At 42.5% G+C, this 27,518-nt stretch overlaps 1 protein-coding gene across 2 annotated transcripts; it reads left to right on the top strand.

The window, feature by feature from the left end:
* The first annotated feature begins 959 nt into the window (after positions 1-959).
* myh14 (myosin, heavy chain 14, non-muscle) lies at positions 960-27,306 on the top strand. Of its 2 annotated transcripts, XM_068736404.1 has the most exons (44): positions 960-1,075; positions 4,595-4,776; positions 6,448-6,654; positions 7,908-8,064; positions 8,833-8,860; positions 10,035-10,149; positions 10,385-10,432; positions 12,044-12,136; positions 12,261-12,324; positions 12,575-12,673; positions 12,817-12,960; positions 13,050-13,264; positions 13,359-13,511; positions 13,817-13,990; positions 14,309-14,482; positions 14,573-14,687; positions 15,047-15,115; positions 16,152-16,357; positions 16,481-16,602; positions 16,755-16,824; positions 16,907-17,067; positions 17,899-18,007; positions 18,446-18,577; positions 18,686-18,892; positions 19,079-19,216; positions 19,344-19,467; positions 19,740-19,911; positions 20,027-20,239; positions 20,373-20,517; positions 20,610-20,816; positions 21,012-21,116; positions 21,286-21,438; positions 21,701-21,949; positions 22,039-22,152; positions 22,274-22,372; positions 22,456-22,668; positions 22,759-22,920; positions 23,005-23,133; positions 23,246-23,334; positions 23,414-23,537; positions 23,657-23,865; positions 24,533-24,641; positions 25,143-25,315; positions 26,630-27,306. In XM_068736404.1, the coding sequence occupies exons 2-44, from the start codon at positions 4,612-4,614 to the stop codon at positions 26,817-26,819; spliced, it is 6,144 nt and encodes a 2,047-aa protein (XP_068592505.1). In that variant the 5' UTR covers positions 960-1,075; positions 4,595-4,611; the 3' UTR covers positions 26,820-27,306. The 2 variants fall into 2 exon arrangements, with proteins under 2 accessions (XP_068592505.1, XP_068592506.1); XM_068736405.1 differs by lacking the exon at positions 15,047-15,115.
* The last annotated feature ends 212 nt before the right edge of the window (positions 27,307-27,518 follow it).

Here is a 27,518-nt window from a genome sequence, read left to right as displayed (position 1 = left end):
TATTTATGACAGAATTGTACAACTTTGACAGTTTAAGTTTTGATTTATTTTGCGTTGTAAAAATGACCTGTAAGCTTCTGCAAAACTGTTGATAAATCAGAAGAATATACCCCCACCATGTGCAAAAAAGTAATGATGACTGTATACTAATGTTTATAATCTATATATTATGTGACATGACATGGGCCAATAGTCTGCCATTATTTGTCAAATTGTCATTTTAAATATGTGTAGTCCAAGAAAACTACCCGAAAAGTGCAAAAACAACACCATTAGAATCATTGCTGATACAATACATTTCAAAAGATTAAGCTCTGACTCCATGATATTTTATATTGGTGTAAATATTTACCGAGAGACCAGAACCCTGGCACCTCGGGTACTCGGGTTCATTCGGATTTTGTGGTATGATCTGAATCACGCGCCTGGAGTCAGATCACTCCAAGCAAACCGTCGGTTGTGTTTGATTGGGGATTCTAACAAATCCGATCCCAGATCTGTGTCTGCAGACACTCGCCTCCACTGAGTGGTAAACAAAGGGCGCGCAAATCTCCCTACTCTAGCGCGAGAGTGCCGCACAGGCACCTGCTGCAGCGCTCCGGTTGGCTGTTTAACACGTCAGTCACACTTAGCCCCGCCTCTTGTCTGTTAGCATTGGCTAATGGGTGATATTCTTGCACTACCGTTAACACTATTCGTCGCCGCTCGCGTGTCATGCCAGTTGTGGGGCGGAAAGTTCCCGTCGTATTCATGAGGCGGGTCTACTGCTCAATTGTAGTTTTTGATTGGACATATTTCTCTTCAAGGCGTGACTAAAAACCGTTTCCTCGCACTGGATTGGTCCCCTAGCAGGAAGTAGTGTCCTGAACTGAAGCCGTCGCTTTGCCCTCACTGCTCTATGTTTTATTCTCATCGAGAAGTGTGAGTGCGGCTCCACTGAGAGAGCGGTGCAATGATAAAAGCCGCATATGCGGTAGGCTACACACCTATCAGGCAGGAAAATACCCACGAAACAACCTCAACCCGGCTCTCCTAGCACCGCAGCCTTACCCACGACTCGGAGCGGAACCTGAAGGTGAGACATTTAATTGCCTTTTAATCTAATCCAACTCGTAAATAGTCAGTGTAATATCCTGAACGTGTCATATTTCAGTGGAGCTGGCTAGCCTCGCTAGGTTGGTCAAGCTACATGCGGTGGCTTTAACGTTACGCCTAAAAATGAAACGTTTGGTGGGACTAGAGGCTTTCATACCGGTCTGATCATTATGTTTATGTTAACATCGAGAAGACCTGAAGTCAAGGAAATCGGTGTCTGTCTAATGGCCATGTTAGAAGGGATTTGGACCCATATAATTAATAGGTAATGGCCTACTGTGATCTTTGTGTCATATATTAATCATACTTAGCCTTTTTTTTTTCTTCAGTGGAAATGTCTTGGTTATGTGACTCCCACATGTATGAGGTTCACAGAGTCAATTAAAGGCTCGTGATTGTTCACGTCTTATGTTCAAGGTGTGGTTGCCTTCGTCAGTTTCTGTGTTGGAGCTTCATCCCCTGAAACGCCTGTAATTTATAGGGGTCACTCTGCAGCTGTATTGTCCTGCAGCCGCTGTATTTATCACCATAGCCAGTGTGGCTTTAATAATGTCACCTCTCCTCACTGTTGGCTATAGCTCGCCGATCACACAATATCATCACCGATGCAAAGCTGAAGGAAAAAAAAGGCGTCTCCTGCTCCTCCACTCGTTTAATACACGCACAATCACGCCCAGGCACCCACACATTAATCACCCACACACACACACACCCTATAAGAACCCCCCCCCCCCCCCCGCATTGAATGACCTAAGGTATTGTCTATGGGCTGTTGCTTACTGTTGCTATGGAGTAGAGAGCAGTCAGGTTTTGGCAACTCCAGCTGCTGCAGGACGAGTTTGCCGGTCAGTCCAGGCTGTACTGCGACAACCTGTGTGTGTGTGTGTGTGTGTGTGTGTGTGTGTGTGTGTGTGTGTGTGTGTGTGTGTGTGTGTGTGTGTGTGAGAGAATACTTGCTTTAAGGGAATTAATGTTATCTATGGGAGTCAGCAGCATCCTGCACTGCAGCTTATGTGTTGGCATACAAGGTTTTCTTTTATGATTGCTGTTATAGCTGATTATAACTTATACCAATATGAATTGGTGGTGATGATGATGATGATAACGATGAAGAAGTATTGCCTGTGTAGCCAAAGCCTGACATTTAGTTATTTCATTTGTAAGTACATCTCAACTATTGTCTAATAACACACATCAGGGGCTTCTTCAATACCAAGAACTAAAATATTCACAAAACCCTTACATCTTGTCCTTGTGAGGTAAAGAGTCACTGCAGTATGAAATTAATTTGCTGAAAATAGTCCCCAACAAATGCATTATTTACTCCTGTTTTAGTTACATTTGCTGAAAAACATGGTGCACTACTTTTGTAGTAAATCAAAGGCCACAAAACCACATATTTGTAATCAGTTTCTAAATGTCTTAGGAAAAAAATGGGCGTGGGATTCAGTTCCACAAACGTAGAGAAGTCGTAAAGTATTGAAAGATGGACTACCACATTGTTGATTTTGGTCTTTTCAAGGGATTTGTTGACAATAAAACAGATCTAGAGTAATGCCAGCCATTAAGAACAGATGCACAGCTGTTTTATACCACTGAGGGACCACATATTTTCCATACTTGGTAGCTGGGTGGTGGCGACTCTTTTGTCAACGTGTATCCACACCCAGAGTCCTATTGGAGTAACAGGTATGGTTAGGGCAGGGCTGAGGACCAGGCCCTGTCATGAACAGACAGAGCGGAAAAAACTGACACTGAGACACACGGCAGGAATCAAGCCAGATGACATACCTGCAGAGGCATGGAGACGCCTAGTATTTACCAGAATGGCACAATAGCCTACCTGTCTCTTTAAAGTTGACGTTCTCATCCCCTGAATATACTGAAGAGGACGTTCTGTCCAGTCATTCCTCCACAAAGCCTCATTTTGATCGCCGTAATGACTGTTGTTGCACATTATTTTGATACCAACACTTCACCAGCTATCTCATCCAACAACAATCGGGAAGCGTCACAGAGTTCCAGTGGGACGGCTTAAAGGGTTAATTTTTTTGCGTCTATTTTGGTTGCCACATGAAATTCAGGTCATCAGATTCCATTGATTATATTAACCTATCCGTAAGAACTGTCTTCTTGCTATGTAATGAGTCCATTAATTAGACTGTTAGCTTCATTAATGTTGGGCTGGGAAATATATATGATATGAGACTAGATAGTGTATTTGATTTTGGATATTGTAATATGGTAAAATGTGTTTGTTTCGTGTCTTTTCCTGGTTTTAAAGGTTGCACCTGTGGTCAACCCTACAATATCGTTGCAATTTTGATATTGACGTATTTGGTCAAACATATTGTGTTGTTCGATTGCCTTCAGATCGCCCAACTCTACATGAATGGCAATAGCCTGATGCTAACATACAGTTGATAACATTTTGATTATAGATTCACATACTGATTATTTCCTTCATTCATTGTTTGGTGTTTTGAAAGTCAGCAACAAATCCCCAACACAAGTTCTAAGAGACCACGGCGATGTCTTAAAATGACTGCAAGTTTAAAACCCAAAGATATTTATGTTCATAAAAAAAAATAATAGAATGTCTTGAGCCATCGCTAATGAAGTCTGTACTGTGCATAGATGACAACTACAATTAAATGGTCATTATGTGCCGTCCTGGGTGGAGCAGCAATTAGCCCGTCAGAAGCTACTCCTACTAGCCTCAAAGGAAAGTTTTAGAGTCAAAAGTACAAAAAACAAATCACTGCAGAACATAATTTCTTAGTTGTCAGAGCAAATCTATAAACATCCTGCTGTAGCGCTACAGTCACTCTGAAAACACAAAAGGCAACCTCCAGACAGAGTAGCAACCACTTCTAGCTACTGTCACCTCCTCTTTCACAGGATGCTGGATCCACTGCGTCCACTGGTTCTCACTAGAGTGTTATCTCTACTGAGTGGCCTGCAGTAGAAGCATGCTTCATTTTCATCCAGTTAACAATAGATTCAGTCCACCTCCTCCACCCTTTTTTCCTCTTCCTTGCCCCCCCCCCCCCCCCCCCCCCCCCCTTACTGTCATGTCAGTTTACTCAGTCAATTGATGAATCTCGCTTTTCCTCCACCCTCCACCTCTCCACCCACCGATCTCCCCGTCTTCCTTCCTCCCTTCTTCTCCTTGATTTGCTGTCTTTCATTTAGGCCGTTCCTGACCCACTCTGAGCTGGATATGGCCTGCATGCTACTTGCGTGCTACTACTGACTACTGCTCTTCCTTTATGTTTGGGTGCACATGGAGTGTGTGTGTGTGTGTGTGTGTGTGTGTGTGTGTGTGTGTGTGTGTGTGTCTTGACACAGAATCACATCAGTGTCACTGTCTGACGGTCTTTCACTTCATCTTCCGTGCTCCAGTTTTATGCCAGTAGTCGTGTGACAAAAAAAAAATCTCTCGACACGGGCTAACTTTTTATTGTTTCTTTTTTGGTCTCCCGTCTCTTCTTTCTAGTGCCAGTATAACAAGCTATGTCCAAGCCAACGGGGGGCGGTGTCAACGATGTCACCCACTTCCTGTCGTCTGGGGCAATGCCAGGGTCCCCCACCTCCAACTCCACGTTCTCCGCCGCCAGCCAGGCCGACTGGGCGGCTAAAAGGCTGGTGTGGGTGCCGTCAGAGAAGCATGGCTTTGAGGTAAGGCGGGTGCTGAGAGAAATGTTTCCAACAAGCACGGACATCAAATTTAAAATCAAATTGGATGTAAATAGATTCAACTCTAAATGAATGTTGAATTTCAGGGCTAAATGTAATTTATTTTTACAACTTGTTTTCCCGTTTCCCACTATCTTAGTGTTAATCCTCTGGTAGATAATTATCTCTAAGTGTATGCCTTCAATTGAAGGTGTGTCAAACAGGTGAGGCAGAGCAGCACAGGGTGTGTGAGCATTTTGTATCTGTGTGTGTTATCATTTTTTACGAGGTTTCTGTTCCTATGACAATAGCCTATTTTCCATGCTTTCCTTTGTCCTTTAGATTCCTTAATATGTCTTGTGATGCTCTCTGACACATTTAGGCCTAATGACTGGCACAAGGCCCGGGTCGTAATATTCGCTTGTTCCACTTCTACTTGGTACTTGTGTAATGCACATTATGAGTTTTTCATTGTTGCATATTGTAGGATGTGACATATGAATTTGATGTCCTATCTGAACCTCCCTCTCTCTTCTGCACTGGTTTCACAGTGAGCTCTATGAATAGAACAATACTCTCCTTCAGCCTCCTAATGTTAAGAGGCCGTTGTAGCGACACTGACTTCATTTCACACTCATGATCTGAGAATTGCACTGTAGGACAAATGCGCACACACACACATACCGAATATAGAAAGTCATACAGTACACAACACACAGAGAGAGAGACACGCACACTTTTAATATTCTGAGCATGTAGTTCAATCTGTGACTAATATACACCCACCCACACACACACACACACACACACACACACACGCGCAAACACAAACAAGCACATAGTTTGTGTGTCGTGCATGTTAAGTAGAGAGAATAAAGTGAAGCAGATCAGAGTCATGTGACCTGGTCAAAATCAAGAGTTTACTACTTCCTGTCCAACAAGCACAAGACCAACAGCAGGACAAGAGAGGTGCTCTCTTCTGTCGCCATCTATTCTTGTCTGCTGTCAGATACAATGACTGCTCTTACTCCAAAGCTCTCTGGCAGAGATTCTGTCAAACATTTGCACAAATACATTTATGTTAACTTCATTTTATATGTAGGCCAGCTGGGTTACTGTAGAATTAAAGTCGTTTTTTGTAAACAGTATGGCTACATTGAATTTCATTTTTGATTGATAGATAACGTTTTTTAATAGATGTTCTGCCTTTTAGGTAGCTGTTAGCTTTTATTATATTATGCGCAGAATGATTGAACTTTGGAGACTAGTAACTTAAGCACAGCTTCACATTTCGGTCTGTTTTATTTTTAATCTAATTAATGACGAAACTTTTGTTGGTGCATCAAAGGAAGATGCTAAATCCCAGATTTAAAACGTCTGAGAAGATCTGAGTCGATGCAAGAATTCTAAAATTTCACGATACCCCCTTTAAAAGATTGATTACTGTTTATTGGTTACTCTGGAATTGATTTACAGACAGCATATTTCGTAAATTCATTGCTTGTTTGGCCCCTGATTGTAAAATTGGCACTTTGACAGCGATACATGCAGACATTATGTTCACTAAAGCACGTTTAAAGTCTCTGCAATTTGAATCTCACATTGAACAGAAACACTTCTTTCCTTCATCTAACGTACTGCCTTCGTTAACTCTCTCTCTGCTTCCGTCCCCAGTCGGCCAGTATTCGAGAGGAGCGCGGTGATGAGGTGGAGGTCGAGCTGACAGACAGCCAGAGGAAGGTGACTCTGTCCCGGGAGGAGGTGCAGCGGATGAACCCCCCGCGCTTCAGCAAAGTGGAGGACATGGCCGACCTCACCTGCCTCAATGAAGCCTCGGTGCTGCACAACCTGAGAGAGAGATACTACTCTGGCTTGATCTATGTGAGTCGACGAAACGATGAAGAACTCGTTCACAGCATATAACTAATAAAGAAACCTGTGGACACGGTTCTCATGCCAAAGCACATGTTCACATACATGCATGTTTTTGTGCACATTCAGTCTGTGTTGTACATTACATGCACGCGTCGGCTCCTCTGGCATCTCCTGTGTAACCAATATGGGATGTGAGAGAGGTGAGGAGTCAGTTTACAAAGTTGTGTGTGTGTGTGGTGGCAGTGGGAGGCATCTCCAGTTTCTCCTGCAGAAAAGGGGGAGGAGAGCGCAAAGAAGAGATATGAGTATAGATAGGAGTGGAAGTTATAGTGATGTAAGCCAATGATAATTGACATACCCAGGAAGCATAGTACAGTAGAATAATACATAGGCAATTAAATGTAGTTAAGCTGCCTTTTAATGGGATGAATGATGGAGGATCATGCTGGGAGTACAGAGTAAGGGAGGAGCAGGGATAGGTTGTTGGATTAGCTTCTAGAGACGTGTTACAATATGATAAGATTTATGGTTTCTGTATCGTCATGAGAATATTAACATGTGACTAACAGTGCTGACTAGTGCTGTGTAGAAAATACAATCACTGGTTGCATTTACATGAGCCAAAATGTTAATTTCTGAATAAAGTGACATTTATAAACCTACAAAAATCCGAACATTTATGGATGTGGATGCAAGAGTCTGTTTTTTGCATTTTGATAATGTGTAATGAGGATACGGACCATTTACATTGTGATGTGATTGGTGTTATGTGTATGGAGCAGCAGTCTGGAAATGGATGATAAACTGAAACCAGTTTAATTTAAAACTCCCTGAATGTTCAGATAAGGTTTTCCTGTGTCACAATTTGTTAATTAATGTACAGAGGAACAATAGTGCTTGCCTGCGTAATATATTGAACCAAGCAGAGTTGCATTGAGCGCTTCACGCTTGGTTTACTGCTGCACTTTCTGCTGAAACAGTAGTTTAATAAGAATATGCTACTCCTGCAGTTATCAAACGGGAGAAGTCAAGCCACCCACAGTTATTGACAGTCTCCTTGAATCGAACACAAACCACTTAACTCAAGTGATTGAGCATGTGGACAGAGAGAGAGAGTTCTCTTAAAAACAGTAGGTTATCAAACAGACCTAGAGCAAAGTGATGTAGTTTTATTCTGACTGGACTGATAAAAGGCTCCATGGACTGCACTGTGAGGATTAGGTCAATGTAAACCTCTCTCTTCTGTGTTTTTTTTCCAGACGTATTCAGGGCTGTTCTGCGTGGTGGTGAACCCTTACAAGAACCTGCCCATCTACACAGAGGCCATCGTGGAGATGTACCGAGGCAAGAAACGCCACGAGATGCCCCCCCACATCTACGCCATATCAGAGGCCGCCTATCGCAGCATGCTACAAGGTACCCAACACTATCTGTGGCCTCTGACTCCTGACTAACTCTGACAGTATAGCTAACCTACACATCTGCTATCAGCTCAACCAGCCTGAAACATGAGACTGAATCCCGTCTGTGATCTTTGAGCGCTATTTGAAGGTGTGGCGTATTCCTGACTCGTGGCTGTTATCAAAAGCCTTTAAAAATGAAAACAAATAGGCAAGACGGTATTTTCTTGCAACAGAGATTTCTAGGTGTGGCACTCCCACAGATGCGTTGGTATAGCATATTTGTTGTGGTGATGATAGTGAGCAAATATTATGACAATGCACGACCACGGTTTTTTAGGCCCTACCTCTCACGTTGAGCTCATGAGAGATCTAAAAGCAGTTAAGATCTGATTGAGGACTGTTTCTCCCTCGGGGTGTCCTCCTGAGATAGTAAAACAGGCCAGATGAGGCTCTGAGTCTGTGTCTATGTACTTGCCACCTCCCGTCCCGCTCAGGGCAGGTTGTAGGTGTGTTACCACAGTGACTGAACCTGTAAGACCAGTACGAATTCTACACTGAATGTGTGGGAATCTTAAATAACACAGTGTCGTGTGGTTTAGCAGCCTGTGTGTTATTTCAAGGCATCAAATGTCCGACATGCGTAGACTTTCAAATAGTTGGGATCCTTGTAGTCGTTTGATGTTGACTTTGCTGTCTTGTCAGCAATTTATTAAAGCACATGTTTAACACTTGTCTCATCTACCTGTCACTCATTTGTCTTCATATTGTTTTTCTCTCACAGACAGAGAAGACCAGGCAATCCTCTGCACGTGAGTAGCCTACTGTAGGACGCCAGTGTGTCTCTCTGTGAATGCTAATGTCTGCCTCTGTTGGAGTGTTTGTGTCTACGTGTCTGGTTTGCTGTCTGGTGTCTATTTGTCATTTGTGTGCATGGCTGTGCACATGTGCATGTAATTGCAACATATTCAGATTTCAAGCAGATATAACTGGATCAAATTAGATTGTTTTTATTCAAATGTGAAATCAAAATTAAAGGGTGAGCACTGTGCTGACTGCTCTGCTTCTCTCATTCGTCTCTATGCAGCTAATAATACATCTGTTTTTTAAGGCAAATGTCCAAATACAGGACATATCAAACTGATGTCCGTTATGGGCCACTGTCAAACATGGATTTAAAGAATCAGGCCAGAAAAATTACATCTTAGCAAAAAGTCAGGCCTGTAATGTGAATGCATCTGTTTGTAGCCATGGTTTGTCTGCCTACCTGCCTGCCTGAGGGCCAGCCATCCGTCTCCCTGTCATCATGTATTCCTGTCAGACTCTTCCTGTCATTGTCAAGGATCCCACTTCAGGCTCTTCTTAAATCAGTGTATTTGGGACGAGGCGTCTGCTTCTTTTACATCTCTTACAGCTGCTATTTTTACTCCATTCTCCTTCGCTCTTCTCCAAAAGCAACAAATCTGACACAGCCTGTATCCTCCCCACCTGCTTTCTGTTTAGACCTGTGGCTTTGAATGCACTGCATGGGCTCTATATTTATTGGTGTAATGAATGAGTATTTGGCCCTTGTTCCTGTGTGTTCTTTCTTTTTAAAATGCATATATATATATATGTGTGTGTGTGTGTGTGTGTGTGTGTGTGTGTGTGTGTGTGTGTGTGTATGTATGTGTGTGTATATATATATATATATATATATATATATATATATATATATATATATATATATATGTATGTGTGTATGTATATATATATATGTATGTGTGTATGTATATATATATATGTATGTGTGTATGTATATATATGTATGTGTGTATGTATATATATATATATATATATATATATATATATATATATATATATATATATATATATATATATATATATGTGTATGTGTATATATATGTGTATGTATGTATGAGGTGTGTGTTTTAAGGTGGACCATTTTGTAAAGAAAATGGTATTTATTATGTGTGTGTGTTCCAGAGGCGAGTCTGGAGCTGGGAAAACGGAGAACACGAAGAAAGTCATCCAGTATTTGGCTCATGTTGCCTCCTCCCATAAGGGTGGCACTCTGGGTAGGAACAAGGAAGCTGTACAGGTATGTCACAGTAGAGACACCACAGAGGTACAAATTAAATAGAGCAGCTGGAAAAACAACATAAAAAAGAAGGAATATGAAGAATGAAGGGGTGAGGAATAACAGGAAAGATGGTGAAGACGTGGTGAAGGAGAAAGAAAGAACTATGACGTAGGGTAAAGCTGTAGGAATCTAACATTGAATCCCCTCTTCCTCTTCTTTCTGCATTGCCTCTTTCTCTTTCCTGCATGCTAAGATGGACGGCTCTAAGTCCTTAACAAGAGGCAGTTCTTTGGTGAACAGGGTGAGTTAACTCTGTCCTGTTGTCCTGTCCTGTGCTTTTGTCCCTTCCTATTTCCTGCTTAATGACCTCGAACGATACAGAGTAGCCTTAAACTTTAACATCAGGGCTGATGTGCTTCCTCATAACAGTCAGGCTTTGTACAGTATATTTGAGTTTGCTTGTTTGTAGTCCTTTATTTGTTGTTATTGTTGTCTTATTTGTCTTTTTTTGTTTGTTTGTTTATCCCATCCATATATCCACCCTTTCTCCTCCCTCCTAAAACTTCATTCGCCCCCCCCCAATTCGTCAGAGTATGCAATATGTGAGTATGAAAGTATTATATAAGACAACTTGGGGTATATTTATTGGAAAATTTCCATGTTGAATATTTACCAGAGCTGAAATGATTCTCTTGCTTCATAACGAGAATCATTTATTTCGTGCGAAGTGTTAGTTTTGGCACATTTTATTCTATTCTCCTCAGTGCTGATGGTTGGCTTCCCTTTCCCAGTGACTTGTAAACGCCACAAGTTTTTACATGCATTTCTGCTGGAGAGGCGGTTTTAATTTCATGAACTGTACAGTATGTGTGTATGTAGAATGAGTGTGGGAGTGGGTGTAGCTGTGTTGCCCCATCTAGGTGAGTATGAAGCAAGTGAACAAGTGTGCACATTTAAATATGTGGTTTTGTTCACATGTGTAGTGTGACCATGTGTGTCTGTGTATCTACCTTTGGGGTGGCTTGTCGGCATTCTTGTACAGTTCCTACAGTATAACGACCTCCTGTAGCTGCAGTAACTCCCTACACTGACTGCTGCTGTGCTGATTCTGCATCAACAGGAGCTGCACTGGCAATGCGACAGCTGCAGTAATGCATTGCAGCTAGCAGTCTGGTGTTAGCATTTAAATCTGTAGCTTCCCTCTACCGTTGTTTTTTTACAACAGTGGTTCTCAACTGACTCTTGTTTGTTAGTTTCTAGAGATTGCCTTCTAATAATGTAGGAAATAAATTTTAATTAATAAAATGTAAAACAAGATTGATACAGCAGTGTATTGCTGCTTAGCGTATGCAAGAAAAAAATAAAAACAGATCAGTAACATTATAATGTGACAAGATATTTCCCACTTTATAACAAGGAACGTTTTCTGTCAACATATAAAGTACTACTACTGATCTTGTTATAACGTGAAATGCTTCATGTTGTAATGTGATAAGTTTATATTGTAATAACGTGAAAAACATCATGTTATAACAAAGAAACGTCTGCGTTATAACATGCTACTGATCCTTTTTTTTCTCTTTTCCTTGCTTAGCAGCAATACGCTGTCATATTGATGCCTTTATTACTGATTGCCAAACTATTGAGGGCTCATTACTTTTGTTGAGGTTGAGAATCATTTGTTTTGGGGTCTGGGGATGGTGCGTGTTTATTGATGCTATTTTGGGCCTTAAAATGCACCATTTTGTGTCACTGCTCTTCAAAGATGAGTCACACTTTTTTTGTTTTACATAACCTATCAGTAGGTACTACAAAGAGAGCAGAATTAGATGGTGCATTTTAGCAGATAGGCCCTATGGAAGTGTTTATGTTGAGGCTGTTAATCTGATCTGACGTCTCCTGTGTGTCTCAGGGCGAGCTGGAGAGACAGCTCCTGCAGGCCAACCCCATACTGGAGGCCTTCGGCAACGCAAAGACTGTCAAGAATGACAATTCCTCTAGATTTGTAAGAGCAGACAAGATACATTATACAAACAGATCATGTTTATTACCTTCTGAATCTATCCTCAGTTTGATAATTTTTTATAGAAATCAACTGAAACATAAAACCACATTTTCTTCTTCTTTAGGGTAAATTCATACGCATTAATTTTGATGTAGCGGGGTACATCGTTGGTGCCAACATCGAGACCTGTATCCTTTGACAAGACTCCAATGTTTTTGAAAAAATGAATACACTTGCTCTCTCAGTAAGCTGTTTCATTTACAGCAAAGTTTGGCGACTTTGTACATTTATTGTTTCACTCTATTGTGAAACTCTGGTTTATGGAGTACTCGCTTTTAGGGTGTTCATTTAAAGAAATGTGCAAAATGAATTGTATCTTTTAAAGGTTTACACGCATATAGTATATATGTGTATTTGTCCATGACCATATAAATCCAGACCTCCTTGAAAAGTCCCGGGCCACCCGTCAGGCCAAAGATGAGAGGACCTTCCACATTTTTTACCAGTTGCTGTGTGGAACTTCAGAAGAGACAAAAGGTGAGCTAAAGTACAACAGTCGAAGTGTGATCATGAAATATTGCTATACTACAGAACATACTGTATGTTATTTTGGTGAAAATGTCTTTTCTATTTAAATTGATCGCTCTGTTTCACCTTTTTGTTTTTATTCTCTTCCCCAGCGGACCTGCTCTTAGGAACTGCTGATGAGTACCGCTTTCTCAGCGGAGGCTCCATCCCTGTTCCTGGTCAGAGCGATTCAGAGAACTTCACCCAGACCATGGACTCCATGGTTATAATGGGCTTCACCCCGGAGGAGTCGCTCTGTAAGAGAAAAGAGAAAGTAGTTTTGCTTTCTGTCATTTGATCTTTGCTATAAATCACCTTCCCTCTCCCCGTCTCTTCTCTTCCTCAGCCATGCTTAAGGTGATCTCTTCTGTGCTCCAGTTGGGGAACATTTCCTTCATGAAGGAGAAGAATCATGACCAGGCCTCTATGCCTGATAACACAGCTGCTCAGAAGCTGTGCCATCTGCTGGGCATCAATGTGCTGGAGTTCACTCGGGCCATCCTCACTCCTAGAATCAAAGTGGGTCGAGAGTATGTGCAGAAGGCCCAGACGAAAGAACAGGTAGGATCAATGTGCATAGATGTTTGTTCTCATCATGATAAGCGGACATTTGTCCCTGTGGAGTGTATCAAACTGTTTATTCTTCTTCTTCTAGGCTGACTTTGCTGTGGAGGCCCTGGCTAAGGCCACATATGAGCGTCTGTTCAGATGGCTGGTCCACAGGATCAACAGAGCTCTGGACCGCCGACAGAGACAGGGAGCCTCCTTCATTGGCATCCTCGATATCGCTGGATTTGAGATTTTCCAGGTTTGTTCATGTAATGATGGTGTGTTTGCTTGAAGGTTATTTATACAATTTTAACATGAGGGATGATGGTGGAATTGATGAGAGCTATTTATTTTTTCATGCGTGCCTGATCATTTTCCTTTTTTATTTCTACTTTTTTGAAGACATCTTAGAGTTAGTATTAGGTTTGGGAAGCATTTACAGGCGTGGGTTGTCACCAGTGAAATGTCTTAACAAATGTCAGGCATACAAGTGTGTTCATGTTGTTCCATAGTTTAAATCACGCTAATTATTAAGTCTTTGTTTGCTTTCCCAAATCCCTGCAGCTGAACTCCTTTGAGCAGCTGTGTATCAACTACACAAACGAAAAGCTGCAGCAGCTTTTCAACCACACCATGTTCATCTTGGAGCAGGAGGAGTACCAGCGGGAGGGCATCGAGTGGAACTTCATCGACTTTGGCCTTGACTTACAGCCCTGCATTGACCTCATTGAGAAACCAGTAAATACTCACAAAAACACAACTGTTGTTTGGTTAAAGGATCACACATTATTACCTGTTAAATGAGATAGATGCTGATAGTCCATATTTACGTAACATATAAATAGCGTGCATTGGTTGGTGAATAAAGTACAGATTGCAGGACCTGTGGTCCAAATCACTTCACCACACCCACAGATGAAGAAATGAATAAAAGAACATAAATAGAAAACAAAAACATGCAGGCACACACTCTGCTTTGATTCCTTGTCATCTTGAATTATATAGAATCACATTTCACTCACAACAAATGGTGTTGTTTTTCATCGTTTCTGTTAGGCCCACCCGCCTGGTGTTCTGGCCCTGTTGGACGAAGAGTGTTGGTTCCCGCGGGCTACAGACCGCTCATTTGTGGAGAAAGTGTCTGCTGAACAAGGCACCCATCCAAAATTCTTCAAACCAAAGCAGCCACGCGGGGAAGCTGACTTCTCCATCATTCACTATGCTGGCAAGGTATCCCACCATTTCTTAACATCTTTCCGTGTCTGCCATCTTTCCCATTCACAGTCATCAACTAAAATCGTCCCCTGTGATGTATCTCAGGTGGACTACAAGGCACATGATTGGTTAGTGAAGAACATGGACCCTCTGAATGACAACGTGGCGTCTCTTCTCCACCAGTCGTCTGATCATTTTGTGTCAGAGCTTTGGAAGGAGGGTGAGACTGATTTACTATCACGTTCTTTCAACACCATGTACAGTAAGCCTTTAAAGTGTATACTTGATACGTGTACAGCATTAAAACAAATTGTACTTTTAACTGAAAGACTGAATATTTTCATGCCCTGTATTTTTTTTTTTCAAGCTTGTCAAGTATAAATAATAAAGCTTTCTGGTTCATAATGTACTAATTTAACTGTATTTATCTCTCTTTCTTTATCATGCAACTATCCTCTTGCTCTTGTCTTTTTTCCTTCTGTTCTTTTTTTCTTCCCTCTCCACTAATTCGGTGCTCGCTTGGGCTCCATCTTTCCTACCCTTTTTTTCTTTCTCCATGTGCCTTCCTTCCTGCATCAGATATTCAAACTCTTCCTCGTGTGTACTTCTTTGACTCGTATGCCACACTACAGGCTAATGGCTCCGACAGTAGGTTTTTCTCCTCCTCTGTGTGTCACACTCGCATTCCTCACTCCCACCTCTGCTTACATTACTCCTTTGTATTATGTCTGCCCGCTGTTTGAATGTAGTGTGATATTTTAGTTTGTATTTGTGCTGTAGTGTCATGAGTTACATGTTGTCTGATTCTCATATTGTCACTGTGCTGTTTGCTCAGTCGCTTTTCTCTTTCACCAAGTTTTTGCTTTTAGTGACAGTGCTGTGCTTGTGTGATGTAGCTTTTTCCATTTATAAAGAAATAGTCCACCTTGGTTGTGTAGAAATTTGTAGAAAGTGTCAAGGTAGCAGCATGCTCATTATTAGTCACAAAAAAAACACATTCAGGATCACATAAGAGTTGTGTTGCACAATACTGCCACAACCAACTGCCACTGGAGTGGTTTCATGAAAACCAGCCAAGCAGAAATGTGATCCTGACTGAGATCTGGAGATGCAACACGTTGGCATTCAGTACTAACATTCAAATAGCAACCACAATATTAGACTAACTGTATTATTATTGTAGATGTTTGGCTGATTGTGGAATTGGCAAATATATCACGAACATGTCAAATCAGGAACATAATATATTATCTTTCTCTTGCTTTTGTTTTAAATGATAGACGTACAAACCTGCAGGCATGCCTGTCGTGACAAGTTTAAAACTGTAATACTTTAAATCTTTAAAAACAGGTTAAGCTAGACAACTTGTTAGGCACCTGCACTGTACTAAGACTGTGTATGTGTGTCTTACTGGCCGATATGGATGGGCAAATATATTCTGTTGGTATTGGCTTTGAAACCATGTCATTGCATCTCTACTGAACTCCTCCATTGTCTACCATCTGATATCATCTGTCGATAGCTTGATAGCAGATGTGTAGGCAGTTGTGAAATCATACTGCCCATGGCATTAGTGTGGCCTTCGCACAGACATCATCATGCCAAATCTGGCAAACACTCTTTTCATTCCACTAAACTGATAATTGCTGCTGAAACTGAGGCTCTGCTCCATGTTTTGGTCCAGTGGACAGGATTGTGGGTCTGGACCAGGTGTCGTCAGGAGAGAACAGCGGGCCGGTCACGTTCGGATCGGCAGGGTTGAAGACGAAGAAGGGAATGTTCAGGACCGTTGGTCAGCTTTACAAGGAGTCACTCACGAAGCTGATGGCCACGCTGAGGAACACTAACCCCAACTTCCTGCGCTGCATCATCCCCAACCACGAGAAGAAGGTAAGGCGGGGTGGGGGGGCTGGATAGGCATGTGGACACTGTTTTAAATCAAAACATGCAAGAAAGCTGGAGAAACTTTCAATTCTTTTCACTCTTTACCTTCTCTTGTCTACATGTCGTCAGTCCGGTAAGCTGTCTCCCACTCTGGTTTTGGATCAACTGAGGTGTAATGGAGTTCTGGAGGGGATCCGTATCTGCAGACAAGGTTTCCCTAACCGCATCCCATTCCAGGAGTTCAGACAGAGGTGTGTGTTTGATTGTATTTTTGTAACTTGGAATAGACTAAACAACAGACACCAACACACACACTAAATGCTTCATCAAGCACTTTCTTCCTGCTAATGATCCTTTTTACAAACGCTCAGTCTTGTGTCTCTTGGTCTGATTTGTCCTCCAGATACGAGATCCTGACTCCGAATGCTATTCCTCGCACCTTCATGGATGGCAAACAGGCATCAGAACTCATGGTGAGACAATTTTCAGTCGTTAAAATAATTCAACATACTGATTCAAACGGTGGAAATCTCCAACCACTGTCTCCTCGTTCAGATCAGAGCTTTGGAACTGGATCTCAACCTGTTCAGGGTGGGTCAGAGTAAAGTCTTCTTCAGAGCTGGAGTCCTGGCTCATCTGGAAGAAGAAAGAGACCTAAAGATCACCGACACCATCATACGCTTCCAGAGCGCCTCCAGAGGCTATCTCGCTCGCAAGTAAGAGCATTACCAAGATAAAACATGAGCAGAGAGAGAGAGGTATGATAGATGCTGAATTACTGTTCCTGTTGGTAATGTTTAAATGTTTGTTACACATTAATTGACTTGATTTAACTTGAGTCATCAGTCAGTCAATGTTCGCTTTATGCTAATTGAAACTAAAAGGATAGGAGAAGACAAACATCTAACACTGATGGGTTTTCTCTATAAGGAGCACTCGCTTGCTGCTATTTAGGACGCAGTTTTGTATTTCACTCTTAAAGGAGCATTAATATTTAATCTTTTGTCAGCCCCTATCAGTGACTCAGGAATAGCAACAGCAATGACAGCTAGTTGGCCTGTAAAAGACATAAATAATAAAGTTTTATTTTTACAATGGCTAACTAATTAAAGATAAGTTTAATAGCACAAGTCATGCGCAAAGGCCATTCAGAGTGCTTTACATAATGCATTAAAACATCAAAATGCAAAGTAAAACTAAGTGTCCTAAATGGCCTGGACTTATAAAACTTCTTTGACATTTGCTTTTTTGCTTGACAATAAAATATGTTGTGATACCAGTAAATAAAAAATAAAGTAATCATTGAGTTGTTGATGTTGATTAATGACCCTGTCAAATGCTTACAGATCTTATTTAAAAATTTCACTTAACGCTCAGAGTTTTAACTTGTCATTGGTTTTAGGTAAAGAGCTAATACCTGACATCTATTTAGTTCTGTAGTTTCTGTTTCTGAAAGGTCATTGCTCTGCCTTGAATCATTTCAGAGATTACCTGCACTCACCTATGTGTTTTTGTTGATTTATTGTGGTATTTCTTTTACTTCTCAGATCCTTCCTGAAGAAGCAGCAGCAGCTGAGCGCTCTCAGGGTCATGCAGAGGAACTGCGCTGCTTACCTCAAACTCAGGAACTGGCAGTGGTGGCGGCTGTTCACCAAGGTACTGAGCGCAAAACTATATTACAACAAAGACAGAAAATATACAATAAACACATCTGCAAGTGATCTCTGACACAGCTGAAACTGTTCAGTTTATTTAGCTTTTTTTAAATTTAGTTTCTTTGTACTAGGAAATCAAACTAGCATTGTTTAAAAAGTTGTGCTGTAGTAGCACAATAAAAATGTAGAAAGAGAGATATAATTACTAGTTGGTGCAGGAAGGAAAATATCTGACATCCCAGCTCACAAACAAAGTGTGTAGTGGGTATAAGAACCTTGCAATTGAAACTATATGTTGTCAAATCAATGCAATGACTTTAGGGCCCTGATAAGGTAAAGAAAAATAAAATAAGCCGGATACAGGAAATATAATCAAAAGGGATGCAGGAATGGAGACGTCCCTCACATTGACCTCTGATCTTTATTCTGTGCCAACCAGGTGAAACCCCTGCTGCAAGTGACCCGCCAAGACGAGGAGATCCAGGTTAGGGAGAGCGAGCTCCAGAAGGCGAAGGACAATCTCACCCGAGTGGAGCAGGACTACACAGAGCTGGATAAGAAACACGCTCAGGTAACAAACCTCCATCTTGTTCTGCTGCCTGTCCACCCCACTGAAATCCATCTGCTATGAATCAGTTCCTCGCTCACCACTCCTCATCCTTTCTTTGTGCCCTACTAGCTGATAGAGGAGAAGTCAGTGCTGGCTGACCAGCTGCAGGCGGAGGCGGAGCTGTTTGCGGAGGCAGAGGAGATGAGGGCCAGGTTGGCCAATCGGAAACAGGAGCTGGAGGAGGTAATGGCTGAGATGGAGAGTCGACTGGAGGAAGAGGAGGAGAGAGGCGTGCAGTTGACCAATGAGAAGAAGAGAATGCAGCAGAATATTCAGGTTAGGAGATCAAGAAGAAATAAGTTAACCCCAATATCTAAACTAATACTGACTCATCTTATCTTTCTGCCAGATTGGCTTTGTTCATAAAAACAGAAGAAAATCTGTAACATTACATGAATATTGAAGTTAATTTGGGGCTTTTTTCCATTCCCTGTTGCTTAAATGTTATACTCTCCTTGTCAGGACCTGGAGGAGCAGTTAGAGGAGGAGGAAAGTGGCCGACAGCGCCTCCTGCTGGAAAAGGTTACCTTGGAGACCAAAGTGAAAAGTCTGGAAACCGACTTGCTGAATGCAGTGGACCAGAGAGACCGACTCAGCAAGGTGGGCATCACATTATTACTTTTTCATCTTGTATCATGTGTGAGTTTGTTTTGTGCGTCATTGTATATTATACATATTTTTACATGTTCTATGATCCAATACAGTGTTGATATTTATGTCTGAGCAGGAGAAGAAACAGCTGGAGGAGCGTCTGAGCGAAGTGACAGATCAGCTCACCGAGGAAGAGGAGAAAACCAAAAGTCTGAACAAACTCAAGAACAAACAGGAGGCTGTCATCGCTGACCTAGAGGGTAACTGTCCTAATGTCATTCCACAGGCAACCTACAAGTGTACTGTTCCCTGCTGCATGCTATGCAGGGAACATTAAACTAAAATAATTATCACCATCGTTTTAGCCAAAGTTAGAGTAATCTTACATTCTAGCACCCAGTCATAATTCATTAGTAGTCGACTGGAGAATGGTATCTTCGTTATCCAACTTTTTTTTTTTTTTTTTTTTTCCAATGTTCTTACTGTTCAAATACTGCAATCTATAATCCATTGCTTCCACAACTGTGTGCAGAGCGCCTAAAGCGTGAGGAGCAGGGGCGCTTGGAGCAGGAGAAGTGGAGAAGGAGGATGGAGAATGACTCGGTGGAGGCCCAGGAGCAGCTGTCAGACCTGGGCATGCTGTCTGGCGAGCTGAGGGGCAGTCTGGCTCAGAAGGAGAAGGAAATCACCACCCTGCAGGGCCGGTGAGACACAGGACGACATATAATGGACGCAGTGACACAAATAAAGGCTCGTCAAAGATCTTTCACACTACACCCTTCCCTTAATTCTCCTTTTGTCTTTTGCTGTTTCTGTCAGGTTGGAGGAAGAAGGAGCGCGTCGCACAGAAGCTCAGAGGGCGCTGAGGGAGGCCATGTCACAGGTGTCTGAGCTGAAGGAGGAAGTGGAGAATGAACGAGGGATGAGGGAAAGGGCGGAGAAACAGAGGCGAGACCTGGGGGAGGAGCTGGAGGCTCTGAGGACTGAGCTGGAGGACACTCTGGACACCACAGCTGCACAGCAGGAGCTAAGGTAAAGGAAACGCACATAAATTATCATAAATATAAGCTTTGATAGTTCAGTTTCTGTTGTCGGGACAGGACTGAAAAATAGAGTATAATAAAAAGGGCAAGAATTATACCTCTTTCCTCTTACGTCTACGCAGGTCTCGTCGGGAAGCCGAGTTAAATGATCTCCAGCGGTGTGTTGAAGACGAGACTCGCCACCACGAGGCCCAGCTATCAGAACTCAGAGTCAAACACAGCGCTGCTATAGACAGCCTCCAGGAACAGCTGGACAATAGCAAGAGGGTAAGAGGAACGCCGTACACACACACATGTTCAAAACACACATGCATGTGTAAACATGTCACTCATCAGGTGTCGTCCATGTTCTCTTACAGGCACGTCAGTCCCTGGAGAAGGCCAAGACAGTGCTGGAGGAAGAGAGGCAGAATTTGAGCTCGGAGCTCAAGAGCCTCCAAGCAAGCCGCACGGAGAGCGAGAGAGGCCGCAAGAGGGCCGACAGTCAGCTGCAGGAGTACAGCGCCCGACTGGCTCAGGCTGACAGAGAGCGGGAGGATAGGGAAGAGCGAGTGCACAAGCTACAGGTGGACATTTATATATACACGCTGATATTAATAAACCTTAAATTCATAGTTTAGTTGTGAAATTTGTGTGTGTTCAAATAGGTGTTCTTTTGTATGTTTTGAATGTGACAAAATCAGTCTATGGTTCTGCAGTGAAGAGCTGCTCTTGTTTTTGTTCTGGTAAATTTACCTTTATCCCAACTGTGGCTTTTTCAGTGTGAAATTGAGACCATCTCCAGCAATTTGTCCTCATCTGACACCAAAACCCTTCGGCTCACTAAAGAGGTCAACAGCCTGGAGGGCCAGCTGTCCGATGCAAAGGTAACAAAGTGAAACACACACAGACACCAGGGTTGATGCAGGTGTGACGTTTAGCCACTTTCAGCATTTGAGAGAGTAGCAATAGCTTTTTGAAACGTCTTCTCAAAAGCACATGCACAAGCTTGTCACCGGTCTTTGGTTGACACTCTTGTCGCTTCTTCTCACTCAGGAACTGCTGCAGGATGAAACTCGTCAAAAGATGGCTCTGGGCTCGAGGGTGCGAGCACTAGAGGAGGAGAAGAACGGACTAATGGAAAGACTGGAGGAGGAGGAGGAGAGAGCAAAAGAGTTGACCCGGCAGATCCAGACTCATACCCAGCAGGTAAAAGACCCTCGCGGGCTTGGTTTATATCTGGAACTGCTTCATCTCTTTGAAATAGATGTCATTCAATCAATTTTTTTTCCTGACCATGGTCCACAGCAGTAAAACATCAAAGCTACCCAAAAACAGTAGATGCAAACATAAAAACATCCACTTTCTCTTATATTCAAGTGTTTCTCACATCCCTTAATACTTCACAATAGCCAAAGATGTAAAACTGATTATTTGGTTATCATGAATCATTAACCCCTCTCTGCTTCAGCTGGCAGAGCTTCGTAAGCAGTCAGAGGAGGTGAACACTGCGGTGGAAGCCGGAGAGGAGACACGCAGGAAGCTCCAGAGAGAGCTTGACAGCACCGTCCAGAGGGAGCGTCAGAAGGAGGAGGAGAAGGATCGGGTGGAGAGGCAGAGGGAACGACTGAGGGAAGAGATAGAGGACATGACACTTGCCCTGCAGAGAGAGAGACAGAACTGCACGGCCCTGGAGAAGAGGCAGAAGAAGTTTGACCAGGTCAGTGCCTCATCTGTTTGTCGCTATGCACAGGCTGCAAAAATATTTCCTTCCCATGACCTCTAACTTTGTCTCCGTCAACCCGTCAGTGTCTGGCAGAGGAGAAGGCGGTGAGCGCTCGGCTGGCAGAGGAAAAGGACAGAGCAGAAGCAGACAGCCGAGAGAAGGAGACAAGACATATGGCTCTTTCTCGAGCCCTGCAGGTAAACTAATTGAGAGCAGACGGTAAACGATTTTTCATTGTGTATCTGTGATTGCAGCGATTAATGTGTGTGTGTGTGTGTGTGTGTGTGTGTGTGTGTGTGTGTGTGTGTGTGTGTGTAGGAAGCCCAGGATCAGAGGGAAGAGCTAGAGAGGGCCAACAAGCAGCTCCGTCTGGAAATGGAACAGCTTGTAAACCAGCAGGACGACGTCGGCAAGAGCGTAAGAATCTTCCTCTTGGGACTCCGTCATTTCTCTGTCTCAGTCCTCAGTGAGTCACCGCATATTATCTGCCCCTGTATCAGGTCCATGAGCTGGAACGCACCCGCAGGAGCTTAGAAACAGAAGCCCAGAGCCTGCGGGTTCAGACGCAGGAGCTGGAGGAGGAGCTGACGGAGGCGGAGAACTCAAGGCTGAGGCTGGAGGTCACCCTGCAGGCGCTCAAGGCTCAATTTGAAAGGGAGATAAGCACCAGCGAGGAGAAGGGAGAGGAGAAGAGGAGGGCGCTCAGCAAACAGGTAGAGAGAGGAGGGAGAGAGAAGAAAATGTTTGTTGCTGTTCTTCTCTCCAAATCACACAAAGTATTCTTATCCTCCTTCCAATGCCAGGTGAAGGAGCTGGAGATCCAGCTGGAGGAGGAGAGGAGTCAGCGGTCTCAGGCTGTGTCTACCAAGAAGCAGCTGGAATCTGAACTGCAGGAGGCCGAGGCCCAGGTGGAGACAGCCACCCGCGGAAAAGAAGAGGCTGTGAAGCAGCTACGCAGGCTGCAGGTAAAGACATTTTTATACGCACAAGCATTGATTTTCTGTACTTGTCAATGGCATGCATTCTAAAAAAGTGTCTATTTGTTACAGGGTCAAATGAAGGAAGTTCTGCGCGAGCTAGAGGAAAGCAGGTTGGCTCGGGATGAGGTGATCTCACAGTCAAAAGACAACGAAAAGAAGATCCAAACTCTGGAAGCGGAAGTCCTGCAGTTTACTGAGGTGCGTATATTTAACTGAAATCCAACAGGAATATTAAGATATAATGCTTTTAGAATGATGTTTGTGTTCTGAGTGACTTTAAAACCCTGTGTGCCTTCATTTGTCTGTGTAGGAGCTTGCTGTGTCAGAGAGGCAGAAGAGACAGGCTCAGCAGGAGAGAGACGAGGTGGCCGATGAGATGGTCAACAGCAGCTCTGGAAAGTTAGTACCACTTTACTTTACTATTGTTGCTTGGTATATGGACTTTTGTTGGTTTTACAAAAATGTAATGTCTGTCCAGGAACGTACTGTTTGAAGAAAAGAGGAGGTTGGACGCACGAGTCAGTCAGCTGGAGGAGGAGCTGGAGGAGGAGCAGAGTAACTCTGAACTGGTTGCGGAAAGACAAAGGAAGACTGCTCTACAGGTACTGTAGATTTACCTTCACACACACACACACACACACACAGATCTACTGCTCTCAATGTCACTTCATGAAATGGCATGTGTGTAAGCTTCCTCATTGCTGCACTGTTTGCATTTCAGGTGGAGACTCTCACCGTGCAGCTGCAGGGAGAGAGGACTTTGGCCCAAAAGGCAGAGGCGGCTCGGGAGCATTTGGAGAGACAGAACAAGGAACTGAAGAGCCGACTGGGGGAGATGGAGGGAGCAGTGAGGGGCAAGCACAAGCTCAGCGTCGCGGCCCTGGAGGCCAAGATAGATTCGATGGACGAGCAGCTGGAACAGGAGAGACAGTAAGAGAAACAGATAATTACATTCAAAAATAGGCCCTTTTTAACTTTATATTTCTTTTCTTTTTAGGAGAGACTTGAAAAGAGAATAAAAATTGAAAAATAACAATGAGGGATAATACACCAGGGTCAATGCACATTTTATACATAAAAGTTCACTCTATATTAAATGTTACTTTCTTAATTTTCAAAATAAATTATTTAACTTGAAGTAACATAATGGGGGAGAGTGAATTAAAGCCACTAATACAGCTTTTTTTTTGGCCCCACAACAAAACGTGAACATGATTTTAAACAAGTCATATTATAATAAACACTTTAAATTAAATGTGCTACTTTTAAAGGTACGTTGTGTTGGATTTGGTGGCATCTAACAGTGAGGTCGCAGATTGCAACCAACTATGCCAGGCGTGTAGAAGAACTACAGTGGCCGAAACAAAAACATGAATTGCTCTGTATAGAGCCAGTGTTTGGTTTGTCCCTTCTGGGCTACTGTAGAATCATGGCGGCATGCAACATGTACAATGGTTTTAATATTTCAAACGGTAAATATGCAATTGAGTTTTAGTTTATTAAACTTTCTAAAACACAATTAGATGGTAATGTGTTATAGATGTCTTGAATTGCTTGGTGCAACAGGTATCTTAAAATGAACATTTCCATCTCTCAGGGAACGAGCCATTGCCAACAAACTGGTGCGGAAGACAGAGAAGAAACTGAAGGAGGTGATGATGCAGGCAGAAGACGAGAGAAGACACGCAGATCAGTACAGAGAACAGGTAAGAAAATTAACATTATCCACAAGAGGATATAGACAGAGACGCACCATTATATATGAATCTAATGGGGTTCAGGTCAGCTAGGAACGCTGCTCTAATTGTGACCCAGGGCACAAAGAGAGTGTTGAAAAATCATCCCAAAATGAGTGATTTATCCGGCTCAGTCCAACCTAATCCTAATCCCACCCTGGCATCTGTGTGTTCATTGGGAAGCTAGAGCGTATTCCACTCCGAAGAATAAATCCATCAGCCACAGTAGAGACACACACTGCCCTACCAAAACATCATCGGTGATAATCTGCCAGGTTTAATCTGACTCCTGATCCCTATCAGTCCTCCTGTTCCCAGACTAATCTCTCTTTTTATATATCTGTCCCCTTCTCTTCTTGTTCCCCTTCTTTCTTCCGATCTCGTGTCTCACCCTGACCTCTGCAATGTGCTCCGTCCTTTTCCTCCTCTTCCCCAACCATCTTGCCTCTTCCTCCCCCTCCCTTCTCCTAGCTGGATAAATCCATGGTCCGCCTGAAGCAGCTGAAGCGGCAGCTAGAGGAGGTGGAGGAGGACAACTCTCGCTCCAATGCTCAGAAGAGGAAGCTGCAGAGAGAGATGGAGGAGCTCACCGACAGCAGTCAGATCATGGCACGAGAGATCGCCACTCTCCGCAGCCAGCTCAGGTAAGTGTGCGTATGTGTGTGTGTGTGTGTGTGTGTGTGTGTGTGTGTGTGTGTGCGTGTGTGTGTGTGTGTTCTGTTTGAATTATTATTTATTGTTGTTTTGTTTGTTTTTAACCCCTCCATTAACTCAATATGTTTTGTTTTGTTGTGCTCTTTCGTTGCATCTGTTTGTGTCCATCTAACACTGACAAACTGTCCATCTGTGTCCGTCACTCCAACACTCAGCATCCCTGAATGGAAGGCAGATCAGTAGGTCAATGTGTGTGTCATATTTTTATCATTTGTGTATGTGTGTGTGTGTGTGGAAGGGTGGAGGCTTAATGCCTCCACCCTTTCAATAAAAAACACATGCAGTAAATGTGCATGTGTTTTTTATTGTTTACTTTTTTTGAGCATTTCATTCTGTATTATTCCACTGTTATTCTGCTGGTCGCTTAAGAACTAATAGCACTTGAACAATCAGTTGTTTAATTGATTTGGATCGACAACCATCAATTAGTAATTGATTAACCATTTAAATAATTTGTCACGCAAACATTATTCGTTTCTAGCTTTTCAAATGTTAACATTTTCTGCGTTCTTTGTTTTATCTGTTTGTGAATTGAGAATCTTTTGGTCAGACAAAACAAGCCATCTGGAAACATCACTTTGAACTTGTTATCAGCAATTAACTATTTTATTTCACTTTTTAGACATTAGCAATTTGTCAATTAATTGAGAAAAAGAATCAATAGGGGATATAATTGATATAATTTACTGTGTAGTAAATGGCAGATCTAATGTATTGGGCTCAATACAAGACAATATTCTATCGTAATATATTTCTCTCTTATATACTGTAGTTAGTCAGCCCTAAAAGTGTTAAGGCAGCCCAGTTTAACCTACAGGTGTTTCTGATGTCCCCTGAAAATAGTTAATAGAAAGTAAAGTCAAAACAGCTCCCAACTCCTGAAGCAGACCGGATAACAGCCAGAGAAAATCATTTTTACCGTGTGCAAGTATGTGCCTGATAGATGAGCTGCACACATGTTGAATTTACATTCTGCTTTAATGGAAGGATTTCATATTTCGCTTTCTCAAGAGAAAAGACTTCATGCATGAGGACTTTCCCCTTAGACGTAAAGGATCTCAGGGACAAACAGGAGTAGCTTAAAAAAGTCTTCGGTGCTTTGTATCTTCCAAAGGTAATTTTCCAAAATCAGGTGTGTGTGGACTCTTGTAGATATTTGGACCAATACGTTAGTTTTTCAGAGAAACGCACTCAGCTGGTTCCTCCGCAGGACAAACTTTAACTCCGTCTCTCTTCTTGTCCAGGCGTGCTCCGCTGCCTCTGGCGTTGCGTGGACGCAGAGCGCTGGTCGACGACCTCTCGTTGGAGAACTCAGACTCGGAGGAGCCCCCTGCCTCGCCGACCCCTTCCTCTGGACCCCCAGGAACCCCGACTCCCTCCTCTGAACACAGCCTGGACCCTCCGCCGCCCTACAGCGTCAACAACACAGAGTGACGCACACATAGACTCAGTTACAAACATAATGCACACACACACACAGACAGACATCAGCCTCTCACAGCCTCAACTACTCAGGGGTGAAGGCGTAACATGCACACAGCACATAACAACACTGTAGTTCATAAAAGTAAATTTAAGATGAATACATCCGGCGCTATAACTGTAAAACAACCTCGCTGAAAAACAGAAAAAGTGTAAAAATTGGATTTTACAAAGAGGCAACTGGAATTAATTTTTATTTTGTAACTAACTGTGACATAAAAAATGACATTACAAAGACTGGAAATTTCTACAATACATCTCTGCAGTGTATTTCTGATAAACTAAACTACATTTCCCAGAGATCTGAGGGGAAAGTGAATTATTATCAACTAATTTCATGATGCTGTACAGTAATTAGAGGGCAGAAAACATTACAGTGGTCACATATTTTACATTAGGAAGTATTTAAAAGCTAAAGCTAAGCCATGTTTACCCCTTTGATGAGAATATATAGATATATATCTATATATAGATATATATCTATATAGATATATCTATATATATAGATATCTATATATATAGATATATATATATATATAGATATCTATCTATATATATAGATATATATCTATATATCTATATATATATCTATATATAGATATATATCTATATATCTATATATATATCTATATATATATATAGATAGATAGA

Source organism: Cebidichthys violaceus, unplaced genomic scaffold, assembly GCF_023349555.1.
Source record: "Cebidichthys violaceus isolate CVI_PGR_0920_01 unplaced genomic scaffold, fCebVio1.0.p SCAF_7, whole genome shotgun sequence".
Taxonomy (NCBI): domain Eukaryota; kingdom Metazoa; phylum Chordata; class Actinopteri; order Perciformes; family Stichaeidae; genus Cebidichthys; species Cebidichthys violaceus.
Note: the sequence above shows the minus strand (reverse complement) of the source record. Positions and strands in the feature narration are given on the sequence as shown.

What these genes read in the sequence shown, in the direction of transcription:
- myh14 (XM_068736404.1), top strand. Translation starts at nt 4,612, where the DNA reads ATGTCCAAGCCAACGGGGGGCGGTGTCAACGATGTCACCCACTTCCTG. An exon ending in GCCAGCTGTCCGATGCAAAG is followed by an intron (nt 21,117 to 21,285) that starts GTAACAAAGTGA and finishes CTTCTCACTCAG; the next exon opens with GAACTGCTGCAGGATGAAAC. An exon ending in AAGTCCTGCAGTTTACTGAG is followed by an intron (nt 23,134 to 23,245) that starts GTGCGTATATTT and finishes TTGTCTGTGTAG; the next exon opens with GAGCTTGCTGTGTCAGAGAG.